The 27,539-nt window shown below is 34.6% G+C and overlaps 1 protein-coding gene across 3 annotated transcripts in view; it reads left to right on the top strand.

Annotated features, from left to right (window-relative positions):
• LSAMP (limbic system associated membrane protein) overlaps nt 1-16,554 on the top strand; it is a 781,204-nt gene extending 764,650 nt beyond the window's left edge. For all 3 annotated transcript variants that reach the window (XM_051985327.1, XM_051985326.1, XM_051985325.1), the window contains one exon: nt 7,443-16,554. In XM_051985327.1, the coding sequence (XP_051841287.1) occupies nt 7,443-7,540 (98 nt within the window). In that variant the 3' untranslated portion in view covers nt 7,541-16,554. The remainder of the gene's footprint in view (nt 1-7,442) is intronic.
• The last annotated feature ends 10,985 nt before the right edge of the window (nt 16,555-27,539 follow it).

The raw sequence follows: 27,539 nt of genomic DNA, 5'->3' as shown, positions 1-27,539 counted from the left end.
TCTCTTTTCCTTTTTTCTTCCTTTTATGGCTAACATAGTTAATTTTCATTTAGAGATGTAATAGCAAGAAAGTAAAATCAAAAGTAAAAATGAATTATTTTATATATATATAGGAACAATTTGAAAATATAAAAAAGTAAACCCACAAATCAAATAGAGAAGTTATTTGATATTAAACCATGTGCATTCATAAAATACGATGTTTTTAATGTCCTTTGTTTTTGCTCCCTCTGGGTGGTATATATTTAAACACTTTTCACTACAAAAGTAGGTCCTTGCCTAACCTGAATCTTATACTATAATATAAAAGTAAAAAACCTATTCACATTCAACATCCTGTATAAATTGTCTTAAACAATCACTTAATGAGACTTACTATACAGTTTCATCATTGTAAATACCATGCTGGTATTCGCACATTGCCAAGAGTTTTGTACTATCTTTCTTTTAGCCACAAATTCCCTTTCATAAGCAGCAGTATGATTAAGCAAACAGTATGGCCAAACAAATCAACAAAAAAGATTCATGAATCATCTACTTATGTTCCATTTCTTAGATTATTAAATCATTTCTCACCATAATTCTGATCCCCACTGAAAGAACAATACAAGGCCCAATTTGTCATGGATATCAGAAGTCATCTAATCCAGACTTTATTTCAATACTTTGAGGACCTGTAATTGTCAATGTAGGTAATCTTTCTACTGACACAATTCACAACCTCAATTTGGCTTAAAAGATATTTTTTTGAGAGCCTTAGAGATTAATACCAAAAATATTGACTGTGTGGCCCACTTGGTAAAGAACATTTTGGGGGGGAAATACATTTTTGACTTGGCTATGTTGGACCTTAAATAACAAAAATATAATTCACCACAGGACCCAAAATGGAAGATACCTCAGCTTTACAGAGCCAGGAAGAAATTGTAATATTCTGACATATTCAGGAAGCCCATGTCACTACCACACATTTAGGAGGTATATCTCATCTTTAAAAAGAAATCCCTTCTTCTATAATATACCCCCAAAAAATGCTCATTCAGGCTCCATTTGTAGATCTGCAGTAATGGGAAATTCACTATTTTGCCAAATAGCTCATTCCACATTTATATAGCTCAAATTGTTAGAATTTGTTCCTTTGTATTAAATTGAAGCCTATCTCTCACTTTTAGCCTCTTTTCCCCTAGTTTTTCCCCAGGTTGTCAAAATCAAAATAAAAGAAATCTCTTTAATAATATAAAATAAGTTATAGTAAAATATAAAATATAATCTAAAATCTCTTATGATATAAAAGCTATCAGATTTTTACAAATTTGAAAAAAATCATATCATTCACGATTTTTTGTGTCTAAGCTAAACAATTCACCATTTTCATAAGACATGCTAATTTGCCTATTTATCATCTTGGCATTTATCTATACATATTTCAGTTTGTCACTGTCCTTCCTAAAATGTGTAGTCCAGAAATGAATACAATACTCTTTTCCCCCCATAATGTCAAATTTAGAATAAAATTTTGAGCTTCCATTCTATAAAACCCCTCTTTTCCTCACGAACTAGTAAACCAAGTCATTTCTCTCTTCCATCCAATATTTACGCATTTGATTGATTTGTGCCCAAGTGTTATTATGTGCATGTTGTAAGGAGTGACGGAGAGCCTTCCCTAAGTATATTACTTCTTTTTCCTGTCAGTGAAAATCAACGGCACATCTCCTAGGCCTGCCTCTAGTATGGTCATCATAGTAGAATCTATCCAACAAACTAAGCTAACATCTTTTAGACATACTTCTTAAGCTAACATATTAGATGTTTTCCCCAGCTGTAGGTAACTATGAAATTTAATAAGCATAAGATCTCTTTCTTCAAGCTACTGATGAAAACATTGAAGAGTATAAGGACAAAGAAAAAGCCCTTGGTTCCTCTGTTATAGACCTTCTCTCTTGATCAATACCAGTCATTAATCCTACTTTGGTATCTGATTATTCAATACTTCCTAATCCATGTAATTATTCTATCTTGTATATTGCTCATCTTGCCCACAAAAATATGATTAATTTTGTCAAATCCCACAAAAGAGTCCCAAGTATAAGGTTTTTTCCATTATTTATTGTGATCTATCAAGCTAATAATCTTGTTCAAAAAAGGAGATGATAGTCTGACATAACCTTTTGGGAGTAGACTTAAACTGGCTTCTTATTGGCACTATCTACCTTTATAAATTCTCTGAAACCATTCCTTAAGTGACACGTTTTAGAGCTTTTGTTTTTCAAATATAGATAGCAAATTAACTGGCCTCTAATATGAAGAACACTTTTTTTTTAGTCTCTTGACCCACAACACTTGTTCGACTATGAATTGTCTCTGCTCATATTAATAGGTATTTATTAAAGACAACTAGATCATCTCATACTACACATTGTCAATTTAAACCTTGGTGCTCTAATCATCCTCTCTCTTTTCTTTTCAGATATCAGAGATCTAAAGCTTTAGCCTGGGGATTGTGTATTTATCCTAATATTTTTAATTCCTATTCTTGTTTCCATAAATATCTATTCAGCTCTTACTTCCCATCTATAGTAGAAAACATACTAAACTGAGAGTCATAAGGCTGGGTTCTAATTTCAACCAGAACTAAAAAAGCAACCATAGTGCAAATCCTTTAACCTTGAATTAAAGAGTCCTTCAATTTGGGAACCTACATTTGACCTAAGAGATTTTCTAATCCCACCACTTAACTTCCCATAAGAACATTGCTTAGTAATGATAAATGATTTAATCTTAAATCAGTGTCAGAATCAGTACTCCAAGCAGTATAGCCTTAATCCAATCCCATCTCTGTTTTCCCTATCCCCCACAGTGGCCCAGTGCTTATTTCAATATTCTCCATGCCTTTTCAGATTTGTAAGCAGAGACGTTTAGGTTTGATGATCCAGAGAATCACAGAAGAGCTCACAATCCATATTTAAATAGGATAATTTTAAATGAACATTAAGTCCTTGTTCTAAGATCACTAATGAAGATGACCACTCTAAGAAGTCATGAAATCCAAACTATTTTTAGATAGCTCAAATCAATAGCAAACTTTTCGTTATACTAAGGTTAAATTGATCTCTTGTCAATTTCTATCCATTTTTTTCTGGTTCTATTACATAGGTCCAAGCAAACATGACAGCCCACAAATATTTAAAGTCAGGCTATCATGTTTCCTCTAAGATTTCTCATCTTTAGGCTTAAGGTGGTCAAATTACTACTTTAATGACATGAAGCTATTTCTTTAATATCTTAGTATATATAGTTTCCTTCTTGTAGATACTATTCTTTGTTTCTAAGATTGCTGCCAAATTCATCTGAATTAGCTAACTCTCAACACAGTATATTAATGCATTAATTTTATAGGTAAAGGCTCAAACTGCAGTTAATATGTCTACCTGAAAAAAATTTTACAAATTAGTAAATTATTTTCCAGTTTACCTTTCCATTCTTAAGGATAATTAATCTAAAAGTTTCTGCCTTGATTAGATTTGTTAACCTCTGAAAATATTTATAAATAATGATTTTTTTGTCCTAAACTATAATGAGTAATCAAGGTTTCACCCTGTTTGTGAGTAGACCAACTTACATTCATTGAGGAGAAAAGTAGTCCTTCCTTAAACTATTTGCCTTTGGAATAGAATATAAACCAAAATGCAAAAAATGAATAGACTAATTATCTTTCCCTATTGAAGTATAATTTAAATACATACATACATATATATATGTGTATATATATATATATATATACACACACACACACACACACATATATATATGCATTTATCTTGTGAGCCTATGCAATACTGCCTATATCTTGTGAGTTCTATTTCCAATAAAATTTCAAGATGAAATGATGACCATATAAATATACTATACAGTCCCAGGTTTGCATTAATAAATAATAATTGTTGTTTAAATATCAGTTACACAACATACACATCCTAAAACACATACTTAATTTCATATATAATTTTAGTGTTTATATTGCACTTTGAGGTTACTATTATTGGATACTGCTATATCATTGCCCTGTTTTGTAGGCAGTCCTCATTTTATTGAGGTGAGAAAGGAGGCTCTGAGAATCTAAATGATTTCTTCATAATCACACAGATACTAATTAAGTGCCTGAATTTGGATTAGAATTCAGGTGTCTAAGCATACTTTTACCTAGGCTATGTTGCTTCTCTGATATTCTGAGAATTTCAAAAGTAATTCAGATTTTTCATCTTCCCCATTCTGCTTAATTTTTCTAGAGTTTCTTTTACCTTATTCCTGGATTGAAGTACATCAACTCCCTGCTCATAAAATATGGACCAAATTAATACAGAGAAGGATTTTCCTACACATTTTCTGGCAAATGTTTCCTAGAACAAGGAAATGAATAATTTAATTTAAAAGCCCTTTCTGCTACTTTCTAATGATTTAGAAGTTAACAATTAAAATCTAAATTAAAAGTGAAAATAACATTTGCTCTAGATCTCTATAGCTCCTATATTCTGCATATGTTGTATCTGTATGTATTCCCCTCCTCCTCCTAAAAAAAGAGATTCTAAGCCCCTAGCTATTTTCTCCTAGGTATAGGATAATCATTCATTTAAAAATTAATAATAATTTAATTTTTAAAACTATTAGTAGTTCATTACATACTTAGTATTAAACAACAAATTCAATTAAACTTTCAGAACTCCTTACAGATTCTTTCCTATTCTCTGGACATTCAACTCTGTCTTTGCATATATATATATATATTTTGAATTCTGCACAGTCATAATTAATGTGTAAAATACTGTTTTTCTGATTCTACTTTCTTTACTTCACAATATTTCATATAATTCTTTCCACATTTTTAGAATTTTTATACTTATATATAATATAGTATTCAATTATATTGGATATATACTAATTTACTTAGTTACTGTTTAACATTTAAGTTCTTTCTAGTTCTTTTCCTTCCTTTCAACAGAATATTTTAAAATAAATATTATGAATAAAGTACTATACTAAGTTATAGGGATACAAAGACAAAAATAGTACACACTCAAAGAATTATACCTTATTAGAACTTGAATTTCGAATAATACTGTTATTTGTATTTTTAAACACATGTCTTTTTTTTTCTTTATAAGAACTTTCAGTGTATATTCTCAATAATGGGATTATTAGGTCAAAGGGGACTTAATTATTTTGTGAAGGTCAATTTGTTTTCACAAAGATCTATCAATGTGTCAGGCTATCAGCATTGTATGAGTGTATTGCCTTTTTAAAACATATTCAATGATTATCTCCTATATGGGAATAAAGAGTTCTACCTTTGGGCTTCATATTTGCCATAGGGAAAATCCTGAATTCTTAAAGGAGCTGGAAACCTGGAGAACAGTTGACAACTTTTTCCCCATTCATCATTTTGTCTAAATGTCCCACTCTGGTACATCCTCTCTAAATCCCAGCTCCATTATTTTATATGCAAGTCAAATAGTAAAGTTAAATCAAAACTTCCAGTGTGATCTACAAGGGTCTTTTCCAACTTGGTATCTGTGATTTTAATAATTCCTTAACAATTATCTCCTCCATTAGGAGGTAATGCAATACAATAAAAAAGAAGCCAGATTCAGAGTCAGAAGATCTGGGCTCATGTACTGTCTCTTCCACTTACTACCTATGTGGCATTGCATAAATCATTTAACCTCTCTGTGTCTTAGTTTCCTTATCTGTTAAATGGAGGAGCCAAACAAGATATTCTATAATACCCCCTCTAATTCTAAATCTGTTGATCCCAGTCAATAAAATATAGCATGGCATAATGAAGAGAAATGAAGAAAGACAAGAAATCAGGTCTTGTCTCTTTCCTTTTCAATATTTTACAATGAGAGTTATAATAAAAACAATATTTTAGAATGAGAGTTTCGTGCTATAGCATAAAAGTTTGCAATGTAAAGACCTGGAATGCAATTGTTAATCTTTTTTCTAAAAGGATGATTATAAATCTCGCTTAAACACCTGTTTTCTCACTTCTTATTCACCACAGGAAATAATGGCAAAAAAGCATCCCTTTCCATTATTTTATATCCCTTTTCATTTTTAGAGCACTTATATTTGCTGACCTCTCTCATGTATGTACATACTCATTTGCTTCCATTTACATATTGAGTGCCCTAACATTGTATATATAAGCACTCAGAATTTCAGAAAAAGCAGTTGACTTAAACACTCTCTCTCAAGACTCCCATCAATTCAGGGACCCACATCCCCAGTGATACTTATTTGAGGTCCTATTCTTAAGTACATAAATCCCCTAGTTTCCAAAGCAAATTCAAATCAGAGTGGTAGGCGATAAGAAAATCTCTAGATTTAAGTTGGCCATCAAATCAGTCTAAGAGAATAGGGGAATGGAAAAACACCACAGTGAGGTATTTAAGTATACACCTAATATAACTTCAGTGTTTTTCTTCCCAGTCATACTTTTCCTCTTTTCCAACAATGCCATCATCTCCTCTAAAATATATCATACATAATAATGCATTCTAATTTTTTTCCTATAATTCTAGTCAATCTAATTAATTGTATAGAATGGTATATTATAACAGAGTATAATAGAATAAAGTACAGAACAGTAGAGTATAAGAGAGGGAGAAGGGAGAGAGAGAGAGAGAGAGAGAGAGAGGAGAGACTCAGCATGATGATATAATGGCAAGAACACTGAAAAGGGAACTGAGATCAAGGTTCTTAGCTAAACTCTTTGAAGCAGCTTTACTTGATTGAATCTAATTTTTCTCCTCTGTAAAATGAGATATTTGGACTAGATTGAGCTGTAAGTCTTCTTCCTCCTCTAACATTCTGTGTTCTTTGCCTTCCTTTTTACTCTTCTGGTATGCTACCATTTGAACATAAATAACCCTTTGAAATAATTCTCCCTCCTCATTAACAAATAAATAATTACTGTCCCTCCCTTGGGAAACAAGGAATTCACTGATTGGTTCCATGTTTTATTGATTGAAATGCTATGATGAATTGGCCCCAGAGGAGCCCCTGTCTGGCTGCTGGCAGACACTCATCATTGTATAGAATTATAATGAGGACTGGCATCCAAAAGGATTTAGTAAAGCAGGGTGTTTAGACAGGGTGATACTGTTCCATGTGGATTAAAGGTGACCACTGAGTTAGCAGGATTCAGAAGGCACAATGTGAGCCTCAGTGGATCCTGAGTGCCTTAGCATCCAGATTATTACAGGGGCATTCCTGCTATACCTTGCCCCTCGGTTTCTGTTAGATATCCTGGTGACATATCCTGGGACCGGTGTCTAGGTGCTGAGTCTAATGCTAAGATCATTTGAAAGATAGATTTAACAAAAAGAAATCTCTACTAGTTGTAATATTTTCTTTCTTTTTTTCCCCTTTTTCTTGCTCTGCAGGACCTGGGTCAGCGAGAGGAATAAATGGATCAATCAGCCTGGCCGTACCACTGTGGTTGCTGGCAGCGTCCCTGTTCTGCCTACTCAGCAAATGTTAATAGAATAAAAATTTACAAACAAAAAACAACAACACACAAAAATTGCATCATACAGGAGACAGAGAGAGAGAGAGAAAGAGAGAGAGAGCAAGGGGGAGGACCGTTTCTTTTACAACTTTGTGTGTTCAGAAGTGAAGGGGAAAAATTATAACAACAAAGTATAACTTTTTTTTCAAAAGTCAAATTCATTAGGTAAAAATTTGAAAACAACTTGGTGGGAAAATGCCACTGTGCATGTATGTATGTGTGTGTGTTTGGGTGGGTGTGTGTATGTATACGAACAATTGGTTGCTGTGTAAAGACCACATCATGCTGAGGACATTCAGGTGTTCTTTAGATAGGAAAGAAAGAAAGAAAAGGAAAGAAAAAGAAAAAGAATACTAGATAATTGTTTTCTCCCTTTTTTCTTCCTTTCTTCATCCTTTTCATCTGTGAAAAGTCAAGTCTTACCTTTGGTGTTTATATAAAAATTTTTTTTTTCCAGTTGGTCATTTTGAACTGACTCAGCCAATTCAGACTATCAAAATAATCCATACTGGTGTCTTGTGAATAGCCTCTCATTGGCATGCCCCACCCTCTCTCTAATTTTATTCCCTTTTCCTAAATCATCCATTCTCCTTCTCCCTGACTTTATAATCCTTGGTACGATCCCCTTGATCTTGCGTATTTTCCTCTCCTTCCCTGCTGCCACCACCTTGAGCTCGTCATGCCGCTGATGCTAGGAAACGACATTTTAATATTAATTTTCTTCACTTTGTGTGTGAGTGTGCTCAGGTCTCTCTCTCATGTGGATGTATATGTGTGTGCGTGTGTCTCTCTCTCTAAAGCATGCCAAGGGAATGGTCCATATGTACATAGATTCATCGTGCTGTGGATAATTGTCCTGCATTGTAATTGTGAAATGCGGTTTTGACATGTTGCTCAGAAAGATGGTGGGGAAGGTGGTAGTAGATCCTTGGGTCTGAAGCTCCAGTGGCAGCCTCACTGGAGTTTGCCTTGAATTTCACTTGTTAAGATAGCATGGAAGAGCCCACCTCGCAACACCTTTCTCCACTCCACTCCACTCTTCCACCCCCATCCCAAATCTAACCAAAAGGCATTAGATTAGTGGCTGTCACATGACATCAGTGTGAATTCAAACAGGAAGAGAAGCTGGGTTCCCTCCAGGGGCAGGGCTCTGAGCTTCCTTTTATACCCATCATCAGAACCCAGAATATCACTGTTATTGAAAGTGCCTACTACCGATGGGGTGGGGGACCGGGAAGAGTTAATCGGTCACGTAGGCTGAGCTACCTAGGAGGGGAAGATTTCTGACTTAGCTCTTGCTTCATAGGTCTGAGAAAACTCAAACATTTCGGGACATTTTACTGAATGTGCCCTGTCCTCCCTCCGTAGTGGGTATGGTGTGTACAGAACATATGGAGAAGCAGGGAAGTCACCAAGTGCTAATTCATAAGTGTAGAATTATGAGCCCTATGATCATCTAAACTTCCCTCCTTTTGCCCCTCCCCATTGGTCAAATAACATTATGGATCCCCCACCCAGCCACCCCTGACCAATTCCCTTGGATTAAACATGTGAATAATGATTGGTTCATAATGTGGATCAAATGAAGTGTGATTAAGTGGAGCAGGAATCATTGGCAGCCACAAAGGAATCAAGGAACTTGTAAATACTGAAGCCCCATGACCCATATTCCAAACACAGAGGCTGGAGCCCCTGTATGAAGCATAGGACAGAAAGACAAAAAAAAAAAAAAGTTTCCTTCCATATGCCTCTACAAATCTGGTGACTGGTATAATTTAATAACACATATAATTCAACTGCCTAATAATTCCTCTTTGGTTCTTTTGGAGCTTTTGGCAATTCCATCAATTCATAGTTACCTAAAGATAATTTTTTCACTGGGCTCCAGGACAATAATCTTGCTGCTAGCTTGTTTTCTGTGATGGATGCTGTGGGGCATGATCTTCCTCAAAATCTAAAGATTTACTCTCATGTTTTCCATGGAAAACTGTGAAAGGACGACAAACTGGGAAATTTAGCTTAGGCATAGAAGATAGATTTGAACTATTTTCTGAGCAAAAAAAAAAAAAAAAAGAAGAAGAAGTTGGGTGATCAGAATGATGTCCCTGAGGAGGTAGAGCAATAGTATTAATAAAGTTGCAATGATTAGTAAAGAAACAAATAATGGTTCTTTAACAATAATATCAATAGAAAGCAAGCCAGTTAAATGTATTGAAAAAGCCTAGAACTGATTGTGTTCCAGAATTGTTTAAAAGAACAGACTGCTATCCTTTAAATCAATTTTGATTGCTTTGGAGTAGGACCAAATCTCTACTAACAATTAGAGAGAGAAAACTAAAAACAAAACAAAACAAAACTTCATTCTTTTTTAGAAAAGTCTCTCACTGTAATCCATAACATATTAGAAAAGCCATGGTAGAAATTTTTCCTCTTGATAGATTTTACAGATAGAAAGTTTTTTTAAAAGACATTTTTTTTCTGTGTAGGTGCAAAGAAATCTCTTTCAATTATAGCAAGTTATTTTACAGTGTGTACTCAGGCAAGCAGTCATCATCATCATGTTGAACTCTTCATTAACTACCCTTCCTAAATATTTCTTTTGGAGATAGTAAATTGGATAGAGAAAGAACAAAGTAGATAACACATCCCTTACATCCCCAAGCATTAGTATTTAAGAGTCAAAACTTTTTTTAAAAATCAAGGGAGTGAAAAAGTAATGGATTAATTCCTTGAGAATAGATTAGAAATCAAAAAGTTCTGAATTATGGGCAACTAAATCAAATTGCTTAACAAAAAGTTGTCATCTATAACAGTAAAGTTATAATGCTAAATCATAGTGGAAGGTCATAATGGTGAGGAAGATCTTGCAAATTACTTCTTTTTACAGAAGAAAACAAAAACAAAAACTCAGCTGCTAACTTCCTTCAGGGAACTGTTATTCACTGTGCTCAACTTTAGCCATTCATGATTAGGAATGTTTGGAAATTTAGACTGGTGAACCATGGATTGGCTTTGTTCTAAGTCCTAATAGTCCTGGAGAATTTTTGTTCAATCTAACTGAGATATGATGAAATGATGCTAAGTAGTTCACAATACAATATAATGCAATGCAATATAATACAATATGATACATTAGGTGTAAGACAACAAAACCTTTTTTTTTTTTTTCCTTTGGGTGAATTGCCTGCTTAATGCCTGTTTAAATTTTAGGTACTCTCACTAGCCTTTTTTCTGGAGTCTACATACTTTATTCCTTCAGCACTGAAACACAGAATTGGAAATGGGGTACTAAATAGCCATCATTACAAATGCTCTCTTCCATTTCTTTTATTCTTTAAAAAATAATATGCACATGTACTTAAAAACATTTTACACTTTCATCACAGAAAAAAAAAGAAGTGGGCATGAGGCAGAGATACAATGTGACTGTAGGCAAGAGATGGTAGGGATTTGCTGATATCATCAAGGTACAAAATAATTAATCAAATGATTGATCTAATCTGAGAAAAAACCCAATTTAACCCAAATCCCAATCAATTTGATGATAAATTTGTTCTTTCTTCAAAGTGAGTCAAAATTAATTGGAAAATCTCTTGCCTAGGTATTTAAAATCTTTGAGGAAAAAAATCTTAATACATTCATCAGAAATCACTCCTGAGTTGACATCCCCAAAAGAATGAATAAATTGATTCAAATATGAATACCCCTCACCCTATCCTTGTCCAAGAGAGTAGGCCTAAGTCAATATTCCACCTAGACATAAGCTGGAATTGCCATTAGTAATAGCATGCCTTCAAATAGAATGACACACATATTCTCAGTGCCTGATACAGATCATTATGATAAATTTCTCTTTTCTGGAAGGATCTGAATATTTTAAATTTTCTTTCTGATTTTGATTTTTTTCTTATCCACATATGAAGTATAAACTAGAAGTTTCATTCTCTTCCTTTCTCCTTTCCCCTTCCCTACTGAGATCTTTTCCAACTCCTTTGTTGCTCAGGCATAGAAAGAAACAAATTAAAATTCAATAGAGGTATTGAAGAATTTGAGGATTTGTCAGCAAAGTAGAGGAGCCAGGAAATAGGGAATCTTAGCAAAGGACCACTTACTATTTGGCTCATCACTTTGTCACTTCAGGAATCAAGTCCATTAGCAAATGAAGCATAAAACAGTACATGGGAAAGAACCAACTAGATGGAAATAATATGCTGAAGGGAAAGAAATTCATCAATTAATCTGACTGGCTAGTATATTTAATGTCAGGAGAAGGGCCCTTTGTATACAAAATGAAACTCAACCATCCATAAAACTGAATCTTCACTCCCCAAAGATACTTCCTTTAACTTCTAGTTGACAAGAGCAGTAATGATTTTGGCCGAGGGTATTTCCTGAGGAATGAGAGTGATCTGAGTTCTTATAACTTCAGACAACATTATCATTTCCTCCCTCCAAATTGTTTATCTTGCAATTTTTCTCTTAGGTCATTCTAATTGTTCCTTGTTATAACTGAGGTATGTGTAGGTCCATAAAAAGCTTTACAAATTCCAATGATGCAGGGTGAGATTTCCTAAATTATAACCAAAATCAGCTTATTGACATAAGTTTGTGGTTTCATTATCATCTGTGAAGCCATGCAATCTCTTTTCTTGACATGGACTTCTTTACAAAGATTGACAGCTGTGGATATTCAAAGGGACTTTATTTTTCTATTGCATTTCTCTTTTTGCCTTTCGTGGTTTTCTTGGAGACTAGAAAGAAACACTGTTTCTTCCCCAAATTGGCTTCTTTTTGCACAAATAAACTGGATTCATTATATGGAATTGCTTCTGGTGCTGGAACTATACCCATTTGCTTGTTAATTAATTACTCCAGAGGTAGAGCTAGATCCCAGTTTCAGGCATTTTTCTAGTGGCCAATCTATTAAAAATTCTTGAATTTGGATCATTTTCACTGAGGCTAACCATGACCTAATTCCTTTCTTCAACTCCCATGGCTTTTCAGCTTGGATTTGATGGTTGATTCCCAGTGGGCCACCAATTTCAGAAGCATGTAGATATAAGGAGGTGTTAAAATATCCACTTGTGACATTATAGGATTATAGAGTCTTAGGTTTGAATGATGTAAATCAATTTCCTTATACATATTTCCATAGCAACCCGAATGTAGTTTAATATGGCCTCTTATTGTCTTAGAAATTTCAAACTATTTTCAAAGATCAAGGACAAGGTTATAATTTTCTCAGTTGCAAATTCTATATCATAGTATTATAATGTCAATGTGTACAAAATGAAGTTTGTAATTCTTTTTTATGATATTAGTAAAGCTGTAAACTAAACTCCAATTTTATATACAGATTGGGCACACACATGCTAAACATTGAAGATTAAGGGTACATTTGTTTTACCCAGTAATATACATAAATTCTTTCTTAGAAAGTCAAGCGATGTTAACATTACATTAACAAAAATGTTTATGTATGTAGTTGAAAAATTGTTTTAAACTCTTGATTTCTTTCTTCCACATTTACATACGATATGCTGATTAATAAATTAGTCCCCAATCATGTGTAAATCAAAGTAAATCACTAGTTTATGTACATAAAGTAAACTATGTAAACTTTTTTTTTTCTACCACACTCAGGCCCAGGTAATACTTTAAGTATATTTTAAAAAACAGTGCTAAATAGTACCAAACCATTTGAAATTGTCAAAGGAAAGACTAAATCTCTCAATGGATTAAATTCCCTCAGTAGGAGAAAGCTTTGCTTTATTCATACAAAGCTTAATCCTATTGATCTTTTCAAAGACGCTAGATACAGCCCAGCCATCATAACCTACAAGTGCAGGGCCACTCTTAAGAGACATAATAGTGTCATGGAAAGAGCAGTGGCCCAGGCTTTGACACTATTACCTCAGCCATGTCAGCTTCCCTCTGTGTACCTCAGTATTCTCATCAGCAAAATTAGTGAGTTAAACTAGGTGATTTATAAGTACTCTTCTAGCTCTAACATTCTCTGAGCCTACACATTCAGACTAGAAATTGCAAATTTCAGTTATTTGCAACATCATATAATATCAGAGCTTTCTGACTTCCCTCAAAAAGAAAGAAAGATTGAGAAAGAATCTTATACTTTTCCCTGCTGTGTTTCTGCTTTATCTGTTGTGAAAGTTTCCATCTTATTTCAGTATTCTAGACATTTTAATTAAATGGACTATTGGAAATATCTTGATTAAGTTAAAAAAAAAATTTGCTTCTGTTTCCATCCATTCACTCAACAACCCTTAGAATTATTTCAATAGGGGAAAAGAAGAAACATGTTCTTTCAAGTTTCCAAGTAATCATGAAGGAAAAGGCTGATCCTCCACATAAGAGATCTATGTTCTGGTTGCCAAAGAAGAAATAAAATACAATCCTTGAAAAGGTCTTATTCTTTAATCTCGGGAAGTAGCAACTTTCAATTGGCTTAGTAAACTGTTCCCACCATTCTGCTTTCAAATCCCATTTCTGAATCTTTGTCCTTTTGGCAAAGACACTATTGGATTGCATAAAGCACCTGATTTCTTTGCTAAAGTAGATGCAAACATTGACAACAACCTAAATAATTGGCACACAAAAAGCTCATCAAAGGCAAGACCTGAAAAATAGTCTAGGCTTATTATTAGCACTATTGTATTTTTTTTTTTTAAATCAAGTCTATACAATGGCCTAGAGTTGTCTTGGTTATATCAGTAATTAGCAGTGTGATCTTGGTCAAATTATTTCAATTCTGTGGGCCTCAATTTCCTTACCTGCAAAATGAGGTAGTTAGATTAAATTATCTTGAAGGTTATGATACTTGTGATTGCATGATTATAAACTGGATGTGCACTGTGTATAGCACTGTGTTTAGCTACTTATTTTAAATAGCAGTATTTCCTTTTTCATCTGAATCTTCCCATATCCTTTAAAAGCATTGACAGACTTCCTCCCAAATAGCAGTGAGGAAAACTAAAACTTCTAATAAAAATTTTCACATGGTTTATGATTTGATCATCTGGTCATATTTGGCCATATCATTTGGTAGCATGTTGAGGATGTTACCTATCTGGGGTATTTAACTAAGGGCACCGAAGTGTTTTGGCTATCATATATTTTTTTAATGTATCAAACCTAGCTGTTATACTGTTTAGTTAACCTAGAATGAAAGGAAAAGATCTTATCTGTTTCCCCCATTATGTGCTACCCCACAAATAGTAGTCTTATAACTTTAGTATTCCATATATTTTAAATAAGCAAGTGCTCAAATTTAGAAAATAAACTGCAAGTGTTTCTTTCTAATCTGAAGAAGTTCAAGTTCCCCATTAAAAATTCAGGAAATGTTTGATACTAAAAATAGATATCTTCCTAGAGATGATAGTTATAAAATTCAAGTCCCAAACAGGTGCAGGTGATCCTGTATTATTAAAAAAAAAAAAATGAAAGAAAGAGAACATTTATTAGAATGTTGTTGTCCAACACTTTTCCCTGTATCTCAAGCTTCTTAACAAACCATTCCAAGATATTAGGGACTCCAAGCCCTGAAAAACAACCAAATGGCAGAAAAAAGAAAAACAAATTCTCAGCCCACACTTCTAAACTGTTTCTAGAAGTGTCTAGCAAAACTGCATAGATATTATTCCAAATGTTCAGGCAAAAGATTAAGGTGTCAAGAAAAATCATTGAGTAGACACTAGAGCTGATGGTAATGACAATGAGATTGTGATATATCTTTGAGGGATTTAGGGAATGGCCAAAATCAACTGTGTGAAAAGCCAACTTCTTTGATTTTAAATAGAATGTTAAGGAAAGTGCAAAGGAAAGAGGGGCTTCTAGGTGTAGGGAGAAAGGTTTCTTAATATCTTGGTTAAATTAGATATTGCATTCAGTCCCCTGGCTGTGTCTTTTAGGAAGCTAAGCATAACGTTGCTATATAGACCCAAGGGTTAATGTCCCACAGCATCCCAAGAGACTAAGCTTAACCTTTCCCTAGCTTGTCTTCCTATGCATTGCCAGAACTAGCCAATGGAATCTTAGTCACCTATATGCTGAATAGTGGTCTGTATCTATATCTTTCTATATGTCAATATCACTTTATATAGATATAGATAAGCAAGTCCTTAGAATACTTATAAAATTATTTTGTAAATGAGAGAACTACCAGTCCAACTGGGAATATTTGCATTCCCTGTGATTATTTCAGATGTTCTTCCCATTCTGATCATTTCTACCCTCAACCTTTATTCATCTACAGACAGACACAAGCAGAAATGTTCTAATCTGCATCTAGAAAATGAAGAAAATACTTCTACTAGCTTCATAGTTCAGACCATCTAATACCAGTTTCCTGGGGCCATTCCTGATTCCACCACCAATAAGTCTTTACCCTTCACCAGAGAATGTAAAAGGCTGAGTAATCTGGTGAATTGTTGCCAAGTTTCATTCCCTAAGTGTTTACTGGGGGGGGGATTCCAACAGGGAGGAGATGATGTGGAGAATGGAGTGCTGAAACAAAGCCTCCTCTTCTCCCTTCCCCCTTCTCATTGCTCTATGGAAGGGTTTACAAATCCTGCTATTGGTTAGAATTCTTATTAACAGTGTTATATACATATAAATATATATATATATAAATATATTCCTTTTTTTCAACCCTGTAGCCATGAACTGAACTTCCCTTGACAATACAAACACATGATCATTTTTTGGTTTGGGACTTTTATTGTTTGAAGTTTCTTCTTCTTTCTTTTTTTAAAAATTAATTTGGTGGGTATTTTTTCTCCCATATACTAGCTCTATGGAGAAAAACAAAAGCGCAATGTGTGTAAAAATTAAAATTAAAACAAGCTTTTTTCTTTTTCTTTTTAATGTATTTAAATTCTGTTTCTCTCTTCTGTTACTTTACATGTATGAATGCTCTGCTCTTCTGTGATCTTAAAACAAAATGAAATAAACGTGAAAAGGAGATGTGTCTTCATTGCCCTAAGTTTGTCTTATTGTGGTCTACAGGGTTATTTCTGAGTAAATCTGGTACATTACTCAAAAAGCCAAACCAATGGTAAATCAGAATTGTTGTGGACAAAACACATGGCCCAGGCTTAGATATCTCTGCTTGAAAATTTGCTGAACAGTCAACCTGTTGATTTCCTAACAGAGCTGGTATATATCAAACAAAAGACTGAGGGAAAAATTAGAAAACAGATAATTTAGTTTGCTAAACGATGTTTCAAAGTAGCTGTGAAGAGATTTTCACTATCTTCAGTAAGACAGGGACCATGGGAAAATGGAAGCAAATTTTTACATGACAGATTTAAGTTAAAGATTTAGAAGGACTTCCTGCTTATTAGAACTGGGATTCTGGTAATGATATCATGGTAAATTCATAAAAGCTGAGAGTTGGAAGGCAATTTATCAGTCATCTAGTCCAACTTATATACAAAACAAATCCCCATAATGACACTGAACCATGCAGACTTCACTAGCTCTCCAAGCAGCTCTTCCACTATAACTCAGCTCTTATTGTTTTGTTTTCTCTCCTTGACATTCAACCTAAATAACTCTCTACAAATTCACCGATGGTTCTTGAGTCTATTTTCTAAGGTCAGGTTTTAGAGTATCTTTTTCTGGAAATTCTTCAGACAATAGTAGGTACTTATTTATATAGTATATTTCAAAGGGTGTAGGTATATTTATCTAATGAGCAAGGAACTCAATAATTTCTACTCAAGAAAGATTTACATTCACCTTTGCTAAAAGATAATATTAATTAAAGCCATTTAAAAAAAAAATTTTTTTCTGTAATGGGCTGAAGCTCGAGTTGATGCACTGAGGTCCCAAGCACATGAGGCTAAATAGTAATTGGACCATACTCTATTAATATATACTTGGAGAAAGAATGCCCCTCACCCACTCTTTGTGCAAGTTTTGATGTGTTGTATAGGAAATGACATAGAGACGATTTTGGTGAGTGGAGAGAGAGGGGTGGAGACAGAGACAGAGAGACTGCTGTCCAGGTTTGTGTCCTGGCTGCATGTATTCCTATCGCCATCCCCCTTCACCTCCACACACACACACACACACACACACACATACACACACACAAAAGATTGAGATTTTCCCTTAACCTGAATTCCTGACTCCAACTGATTTTAAAATACGGGGTCATCACATTTTTCATTGCTCAAGAACCTCTTTTTAAGAGCAGAAGATATCAAATAAAAGGAATTGTGATGGGTAGATACAAGTCAGCACAACATGATCTAAAATTCAGCTACATGTCACTAAAGAAGGGTCTGAATTTGAAAGATCAGGAATCCAGTGGCCTGGAAAACCCCTAGGTATTCTGCTCTGAAACCTAAAGAAAAATTACAAAGATTCTTCATTGACCCCTCCCAAGTAATTTGAGTCTATTCTATGGTTTCTGATCATCAATGTTTTATGACCCCGGACACAAATATGGCCAAAAGAAGACAGAAGAATTCATAAAATCCCAGAGTAAGGAAATTCCTTAGAGCTCATCAAGTCCAACCCAGACATCAATAGGAATACCCTATATGACATGACCACCCAACATGTAATCTTTCTACTCTCAATGACCTCTAGGAATGAGGAATTTACCACTTTCCAAGGATTAAAAGTTTTGTGTTATTTTTTTCCCTTAGATAAAGCCTAAACTTGCAACTTCTTTCCATTGTACCTAGACTCTCTAGGCCAAACAAAAAGATCTAAACTCTATTTCATGTAAGTTTTCATTTCTCTGGAATCAGAGTAACTTTCTATGGTCAGGTTCTTTTTTTTCTTTCAAATACTCCAAAACAGCAATCATCCTCCAAATCCCATGTTATCTCTTCTCCCAGACTAGCAATCCCTAATTTCTTCGGTGGACCCCTTAAAAAGTTTGGTCTTAAGGTCTTTTGCTACCTTTATTCCTGCCTACTATATTCCCTTCCACTTATCTATTACTTTCTAAAATAGGTTCAGAAGTAAACACAAAAATATAGATGTGATTTGACCAGAACAGATGACAATAGAACTGTCATCTTCCTAAACCTATACACTATGCTTTCATTCTATTAGCTTTCTTCACTGACAAATCATACTGTTGGGAAGCAGTGTTTAATAATGATAAATTAAATTGGTTTTTGTGTCCCAAGTGTTTAATAGTATCCCAGGTAGACACTCATATAGTCATATACACACTATGTTTCTGGCTGCATAGATGAATATCAAAGTACAATTACTGAAAGCTGTTATCAAAGACACAGTTGTGACACCAGAGTAATCCTTTCCTACTGCATGATGTAGAAGTAAAGAGTATAGTATGCTAAGCTCTGAAATTGGAGTCACTATTAGGTCCAAATTCTTACTCTGATATTTATGAGCTTTGTTACTTGAATTCAAACTCTCTGAAGCTTCATTTCTTCATGTTCACTCCTAACTATCTCACAGGACTATTGCACTATACAAATAAGCATGATTATTATTAATCTGTGACCAAGACCTCAGGCAATCTATGAAATAGTCCATCACACAAGACTTCCAGAGAAAGACTTACAAAACAAAAGGATACAAGCAAAAGAACATGAAGAGGGTCACACAGTGATAGACTTTGAAAAAGTGCAAGTTGGGTGCCCCCATGAGTAAGAGAGGGCACATTTTCCCTTAGGCTATAAGAGAATTTCACAATATTCTCCTGATGTTAACTGATCAAATAGTTATCACTGAAAACCAATCCCTGTCTTTTGTATGTGACTGAATAGGCATGCTGTGGGAGTGAATGAAGAATATAATGGATGTTGAGACAGTAGTATGGATCAAGTATAAATGTCAGGTTTGGAATGATTTGTGATATAAATTAGAGAGAAGTAATCAATCCTTTGTGTGCAAGCTAAAAAAAAGTGAGATATTTTTCATAAGTTCCTATATGGATCCACAGGGTAATTTCAAGATTCATTTCTTCTCTTCAATGAGTAATCCCTTGAAAATTTAAGGAGTACCCTAGGGTAAACGTCCAGTAGGTCTCCTTAAAATGAGGCTGTTCATGGAGTCAGGTATCCTTATCCTGTTCCCTATCACTAAGATTGAATTTCTATTAATCCTACTAGCCTGGACAGATTTTATATTTGGACCACATATTTCTAAGGTCCTAACATTCTTTATACAAGAAAAGAAATTTTTAGGTGGGGCATTGAGAAAGAAGTATTTCTATAAACAGATGCAGAGTTTAGTAAATAATTAAGTTTGAGAGCATTTATGAGTGGACTCCTTTCCACTTTGTCACAATATAATGGGCTAGCCTATAAGAAAACATCAATTGAAGGATCTCTCTAAGGCTGCCTATAGGCAATAGATAAACAGAGTAGAAGAGAGCTTGGGGCTCTTTTCAAGACTGTTACCAATAAGTATTGCATTCCTGGCTTCATACAAGTCTGCTCCAGTGACTTTAATAGCACTAAGAATCAGCTTCAGGATGGAGCAAAAAAAGCTTAAACAGAATAGATCTCCCAGGTCTGCCTGGTATTTCAGGCAGCATTCAAGTTTAGGCCGCTAGGTGCAATGAGGACTATATGTATATGCATATTTTGGCTTGTCATTCTAGATGCCTAAACAAAATTGGATGAAATTTAATGGAAAGAATATAGTAGACTGAATCTCAACATATGAAATCTCACCTCTGCTAAAATGAAAAAAAACTATAAAAAGTGTAATTTGTGGCAAAGACTACTATAAATGTTATGAAGATCTCCTAGCTCAATGAGAATTCTTCCTTCCTTCCTTCCCACCAAAATCCCATTAATTAAATTCCATTTTGCCATATTTGTAATGATCAGACATTTTACAATGGAATTCATTGCTTTCCTTTCCTTTCTATAGACTTAATGTACCCTGTGGTAATTTCACGTATAATATGTTTATTCATCACTGGAGATATGAATGCAAATAAAAATTTACATATAAATTACTCCTTATGAAATACAGAAAATCAGAGTCACTTTGAAGTCAACCTGTTTGCCCTAAAAAGTCCATCTCTGGTCTTCCAGAAAAGTCCATAAAATTCTACGAGCTTAATGAAACAAACCATGAGACTGAAGGCCATGAATTGAGGATGTATCTAACCTTGTGATAACATGTTCCATTTTTCCCTTTTAGAAAACAAAGCTGATTCTATTAGCATCAGCTGAGGGTCATTAAGACAATTTGACCATTATTTACATAATCATCATCAAATGTTTACACTGTCCACTGGATGAATGCCCAGTACAGGCTTGGTTATTACTCAATCCATTTAAGATTATTTCAAAGGCCTTGAAAATTAGTTTAAATTAATTAATTAGCCAGATTCTAAAAGTGAATAAGCTTTCTGGTCATAAGTTATGGAGAAAATGATTACTTCAAGCATCAATATAATCAGCTGCCAAGTCTTGTTGATTCTGCCTCCATAATATCTATTGTGTTCTTCCTTTTTTCTTCATTCATTTGTCTATCATTTAAGATAAGGCCCTTATCACACACACCTGGATTATTTAAATACCCCCTTCCCCACAAAAAAGTCACCTTCTTTACAGTCTCTCCCCTTTCTAATCCATATGCCACATAGATATCAGATATTCCTAATACAATTCTTATCAAGAATGCACCTCTGAGGGTTCTATTGCCTCTAAGATAAAAATTTAATTTTTCTTTTTGGCATCTAAACTCATTCACAATCTAGCTTCAGTTTACCAGTCTTTAGTTGAGAAAATAACTCCTATAGAGAAACAGTCAACCATCCCCACCAAATGTTAATCAACTTCCATTCATATAGCAGGCTCACTAGTTGCAATTAGTATAGAATCTTGAAAGTGAAGCAGAAGGCAGAATGTTCTACACAGGTCAAATCACCACCATCACCTTGACCACTGACTTTCCCTGATCCTGATCCCTGATGGGGATAACTCAGGAACCTCACCCTAAGAGTCTTGGGAATATGCGTCATCCAAACAACTAGACCTGTTTGTAGCCCACTCCTTATAATCATCAGAGGGCAAAAATAATTGTGAGAAAAGGGCCTCCTTTTCACCTTATCACCTTCCTTATCTCCTTAATACTATCCATAATTACTGGCCAAATGCCACCAAGAGAAAGATGGGCACAAGAGCTTGTGTAACAGCAGTATTTCATCCTACCATGAGTTGTGTTTCCAGCCCAACCTTCAAAGTCCTCATCCAGGAAAGCAGCTTCCATGGATAATAGTCAAGGTATTAAATGCTACTGATAGGGCACATAAACCAGTCTAGCTGAAGTAGGAAGGCCTCCTGAGACAAAGAGCAGGATGTGCCAGACAAGTCAAACCACCACCATCATGACTTTGACCCTCGTCTTCTAATCTGATGGAGAAACCCTAAACCTGAATCCAAAAGCCTTTGGAAGAATAGTAAGGATTCCAGCCCAATGCCCACAGTCATCATTTTGTCTCTGGAGATGCAGCCTGGCCATTGTTCCTGTAGGTGCTTCAGCCTCAAACACTGAAGACCCAGAAAAAAATGTTGTCACCAGAGTTATTGTCAAATGATTAAACATTAGAAACTAATATGATTTTATTAGTGGAAATGACATTAAAGATGCTTTGTAGCATCTTCTTTGGCACTTCTCCCTAATGACCATTGGAACTTTCCATCTGACCTGCCCTGGAAATCTTCCATACGTGTTAACTTCCCCCCATTAGAATGTAAGCTTCTTTAAAATGTATTGCTCAACTGATAAATATTCAAAATATGTATACAGTCAATTTTCAGGAGAAATCAAAATTATCAACAGCTATATGAAAAGTGTTCTAACTAAAAATTAAAGAAATGAAAATGAAAATAAGTCTGAGGTACCACCTCAAATCCACCAGAAAAAGGGGAATGATAAATGGTATAGGAAATGGAGGAAAAATAGGTACAATGATGCACAGGAATGCTAACAACTAGTGTAACCATTCTGGAAAAGCAATTTGGACTTATGCCCAAATAGTTATTAAACTATGATCTATATCCTTTGACCTATAAATATTGTTATTAGATCTATATCCCAAAGAAATTAAAGAAGAAGGAAAAAGATATAAATTACATAAATATATATAGCAGGTTTTTTCGGTGGCAAAATAGTGGAACTTGAGGGAATGCCTATCATTTGGAGAATGACCAAACAATATATATCAATCTGATGAAGTACTCTTGTGTTATAAAAAATGATAAAAGAGAATGGTTTCAGAAAAATTTGAGAAAATCTGAATGAGTTGGTGCAAAGGAAAATAAATGGAGCAATCTATGCAGCAATACTAATATTGCAAAGATAATTGACTTTGAAAGAACTTAGAACTTTGAGAAACACAAGGGATCACCATAATATAAAAGAACTCATGATGAAACATGCTATCTCCTGATAGAAAACTTATGGACTCAGAATACAGATTAATACATTTTTCCCCTTTCTTTCTTTTACTTCTTCCCTTTTCTCTCCCTCTCTCTTTTCTCTGCTCTTTCCCCTTTCCTTAACCTCTTTCCCTTCCCCACCTCTCTCCCACCCTTTTTAAATATGGTTAAATAGAAATTTGGAATGGATTTTGGTTTTCTTGCCTTCTCAATGAATGAGGAAGTAAATAGGGAAAGGGGGAAATTTTGGAACTGAAAAAAAATGAATAAAATTCTCTATACTTTAAAAAATATATATTATGGAAGAGACATGAACTGAAACTAAGTAAAATGAGTAGAACCAGGTGAACACTGAACACACCAACAACAAGATTATACGATAATCAATTCTGATAGATACCCTGGCTTTTTTCAATAGTAAGGTGAATTCAGGACAATTTCAATAGACTTGTGATGGAGAGAGTCATCTGCATCCAGAAAGCAGACTATGGGGACTGAATGTGCATCACAACATAGTATTTTCACTTTTTTATTGTTATTTGATTGTATTTTGTTTTCTTTCTTATTTTTTTTTTCTTTTTTGATCTGAGTTTTCTTGTGCAGCATGATAATTATGGAAATATTTATAGAGGAATTGCACATGTTTAACATATATTGGACTACTTGCTGTGTAAGAGAGGCAGAAGGGGAAAGAGAGGGAGAAAAATCTGGAACACAAAATTTTGCAAAATGTTGAAAATTGTGCATAGGCTTTGAAAATAAAAAGCTTTAATAAGTATACATATATTATCAAAATGCAAATTTAAAACGATCTCCTCAAAAACAGGGGTGATTATTTTTCCTATTTGCATCCCTAATTCTTAGCACAATATTATGCATATAACTAATGTTTAAGAAATGCTCATTGATATATTTATGCACATATACATATGTACCTATACATATATGTAGACAGATTTACTTTTATATAAATAAAATTTCTTAAAGAGGTACATTCCCCACCTCCAATTAAAGCACAAACTTCTTAAGGGCAGAAATGCAAACATACATATATACACATACATTTGTCATTTTCTTTTTTTGTCATCTTAGATAATTTGATATGTGTGAGATAGTATCTCAGGGTTATTTCATTTGCATTTCTTTTATTATTAGTGACAGTGCATTCTTCATATGTCTATTGATAGCTTTGATTTAATCTTCTCAAAATTGTCTATTCATATATGTTATCCATATATATTTATGTGTTTATATGTATACAAACATATCTACTTATAATGGTTTGGTATTTCCAACAACTAGAGCAAATAAAAGCTTGTTGGTTTAAATAAGGAAACTGAGACTCACAGAACTTTAATGAATTACCAAGGTCACTAATTAGGCAATTCAATCAGAAATAGGACCCATCATATTAGCAAGCTTTCCATTGCACCCCTGACTAATGACAGCAAATGAGACAATGATACCAATAACAGGAAAAAGCTGAACCTACAGTCCCAGACGATTTGTATTCCCTCTCAACTGGTTTCCCATAATTCATAGTATTACTGATAGTACTAACAACATGAAGACAAGGCAGGATTCACTGAGTTTAAAATAGAGCGGCTGGTGGGGCATGACTAAGTAGTTCTATTTAATAAGGAAAAAGGGGGGGAAACAAGTATTTATATTGTGACTATCATGTGCTAGGCATTGTGCTATGTGCTATAAAAATATTATCTTGTGTGGTTCTTATAATTACCCTGTGAGATAGATGCTGTTGTTATCTCCATTTTACAGTTGAGAAAATTGAAACTGAGCTTGTGACTTGCCCGGTATCACACACGCTAGTAAGGAGTTAAAATCAGATTTGACCTCAGCTTTTCCTGACCACAAGCCCCACACTCTATCCAGCTGCTTCTAAACAAGGAGAGTTATCAGATAACATTGGCAAAATCTCCCATCCTTGACCTACCTTTGCTCTTGCACTTATAGATTCCTCACATTTTAAGCCCTATTCCCTGACTATCCAGCTGATATCATGGTTGCAAAGTTTCTGTATATTCTCCTGCTGCTTAACTTCCTACAAACTCATCCATTGTGCCCATTAGTCTCTTTGCCTGCCATAGACAAAGTCTTAATTCCTTCTTCTGTGAACCAATTACCTTGAGACTAACTGAAAGTTAACGCACTACCAACCAAATGACCTATCTTTTCTACTTCCAGAGAAAGTTACTTTGGGGATAGGGAGGAACCATTCAAAGTTTTTGTTCCAATTTTTTGTAACTATATTTGGGGTTTCTCAGCAAAGGTACTGGAGTGGTTTGATATTTCTTTCTCCAGCTCATTTTGCAGATGAGGAAATTAAGACAAATGATCATATAGCTAGCAAGTATCTGAGTCACTAAGATGAGTCTTCCTCATTTCTGACCTGGCACTCTATCCACTGTGCTGCCCTTTCAACTATCTACCTACGTATGCCACCGTACATTCTACCTAGCTGCCTCATTATTCCTACTCACAAAGGTGGTCACTTAGCCAACCCAGGATCATTGACCAAAGGGTTGAGATCTGTAATGAGCTGAGGTTTGAGTTGATGCACTGAGGTCCCAAGCACATGAGGCTAAATAATAATTGGACCATACTCTATTAATATATAAGCTTGGAGAAAGAATGGCCCCTGCCCACTCTTTGTGAAAGTCCTGATGTATTGTATAGGAAATGATGATTCTGGTGGGTGGAGGCAGGGGAGTGAAAAAGGAAGGGGAGGAAAGGTCAGACCTCTCTCTCTGCTAGCTGGCTTCCTGTCGCAGCTTTCCATATTGCTATCACAATCCTTCTTGCCCATATTGCTATCGCAATCTTTTTTCACCTCTTCACTTCAATAAAGACTGAAGATTTTTCCCTTAACCTGAGTTCCTGACTCCGGCTGATTTTAAACACGCGATCATTACAGAGATCTACTCTGATATAAACACTAGAGAGGCAATATAGGAGCTGGACTTCAGAAGTCAGGCTTCAGGAAGACTTAAGTATTTAAATCTTGCTCCATTCAACATTTATGAAATTATTTTCTCATCCATGAAAAAGATAACACAATTATGAAGCTTTTTTGAGAATCAAATAAAATAATTTAAGTATGGCACAGGAATAGAAATGTACATTTGGTGGATATTCTGAGATGTGACAGTAGCAAAAACAGCAGCCCACATCAGGCAATGGGCTGCCTCCTTCCTATACATTTACCAAAGGACAATGGTATGTGTCTTTCTTAATCAGTGTAAAATCTAATCTGCTTCCTGATAGTGCTATATATTAAGTGGTTTCATTAAGGGTTCTCTGATACATATGCAGGAGATCCCTCTGAGATGCATGTATGTACAAATTATTTATTCCAAAGTTTCAAATAGGCAAAAATTAAACAAAAACAAAGCAAAAACAAAAACATCTCAAAAAGCGGATTTTAAATTCCAGTTTAGAAGCTGATAGTATGAATTGCTAAAATGTGAATGTTAGAGAAATTTCTATGTCATCCCCCCCATCCTCTAGCTCAATGTTGAGTTAGGAAAGTTGTATTATAAAAGCAAGCATCTTTTTGTTGACTACATTCATTGAACAAAGAACAGAATGGGGAAAAAGTAAATCAAGGCACACTTATTGAAAAGTCATTGAGTTTTTACCTAATCTTATCTCATATACACCTCTTATACCCACAGGTCAAAAAAAAAAAAAAAGATTAAGAAGATTAATGTGACTAATTTGGATTCACATCAAGCAATTGAGCTGGAACAGTAAAACAAAGGAAAAAGACAGGAACCTGACAGTATATTGGATCTGACTCCCAGCCTTCTTATGTAACCATTGGAAGAATCATCAAGCTTTGAAGTTTGGAAATTGTCCTGGCTGATCACCTCTCCATCTCTCCATCTCTTGGTCCTTGATTAACTTCTTTAGCTTCCCATCCAATCTGAGCTCTTCTACCTTGAATCCCTATTCAATCCATAGCAGCAATAGCAGCAGTAGCAGCAGAAGCAACAAGAAGCCCATATGGCCTTCTGAAAATTTTCAGTTTCAAGGCAAAAAGATATCCCCTGGCACTATCTCTATTCCCTATGCCAAATGGAAAAGCTGACAAGAAATCTTTCCCAGTCCCCTAGTTTTTAGTCAGTTTTAGATCTGTTTCCCCTTTGGGGAACTCTTTGTGGTGAGGAGAAAGAAAAATCTTTAGAAACATTTTTTATATATTTCGTTCTTTTTTAAAATCATGATTATCATCATCTCAGAGTCAGTAAAAATAGGAATGATGATTCAAACAGGTAAGAGGGCAAAACATGTGCTTCTACCAGTTGCATATACAAAGTACTTTGCAAACTTTAAAGTATTGTAAAATTTATTACCATTATTATTATTATTATTAAAGCATGGCAGAAGAATAACATTGAGCCAGATTGCATATATAAAATAACCATACTATCCTACTCATCTTTTACCTTGCCCAAGCCCATATTGTAGAATTTGGAGTTAAAAGGAAATCTGGAAGATATCCAGCCAAGCCATTTTACAGACGAGAAAACTGAAGCCCT

The sequence above is a fragment of the Antechinus flavipes genome, chromosome 3 (assembly GCF_016432865.1).
Source record: "Antechinus flavipes isolate AdamAnt ecotype Samford, QLD, Australia chromosome 3, AdamAnt_v2, whole genome shotgun sequence".
NCBI classification, from domain to species: domain Eukaryota; kingdom Metazoa; phylum Chordata; class Mammalia; order Dasyuromorphia; family Dasyuridae; genus Antechinus; species Antechinus flavipes.
Note: the sequence above shows the minus strand (reverse complement) of the source record. Positions and strands in the feature narration are given on the sequence as shown.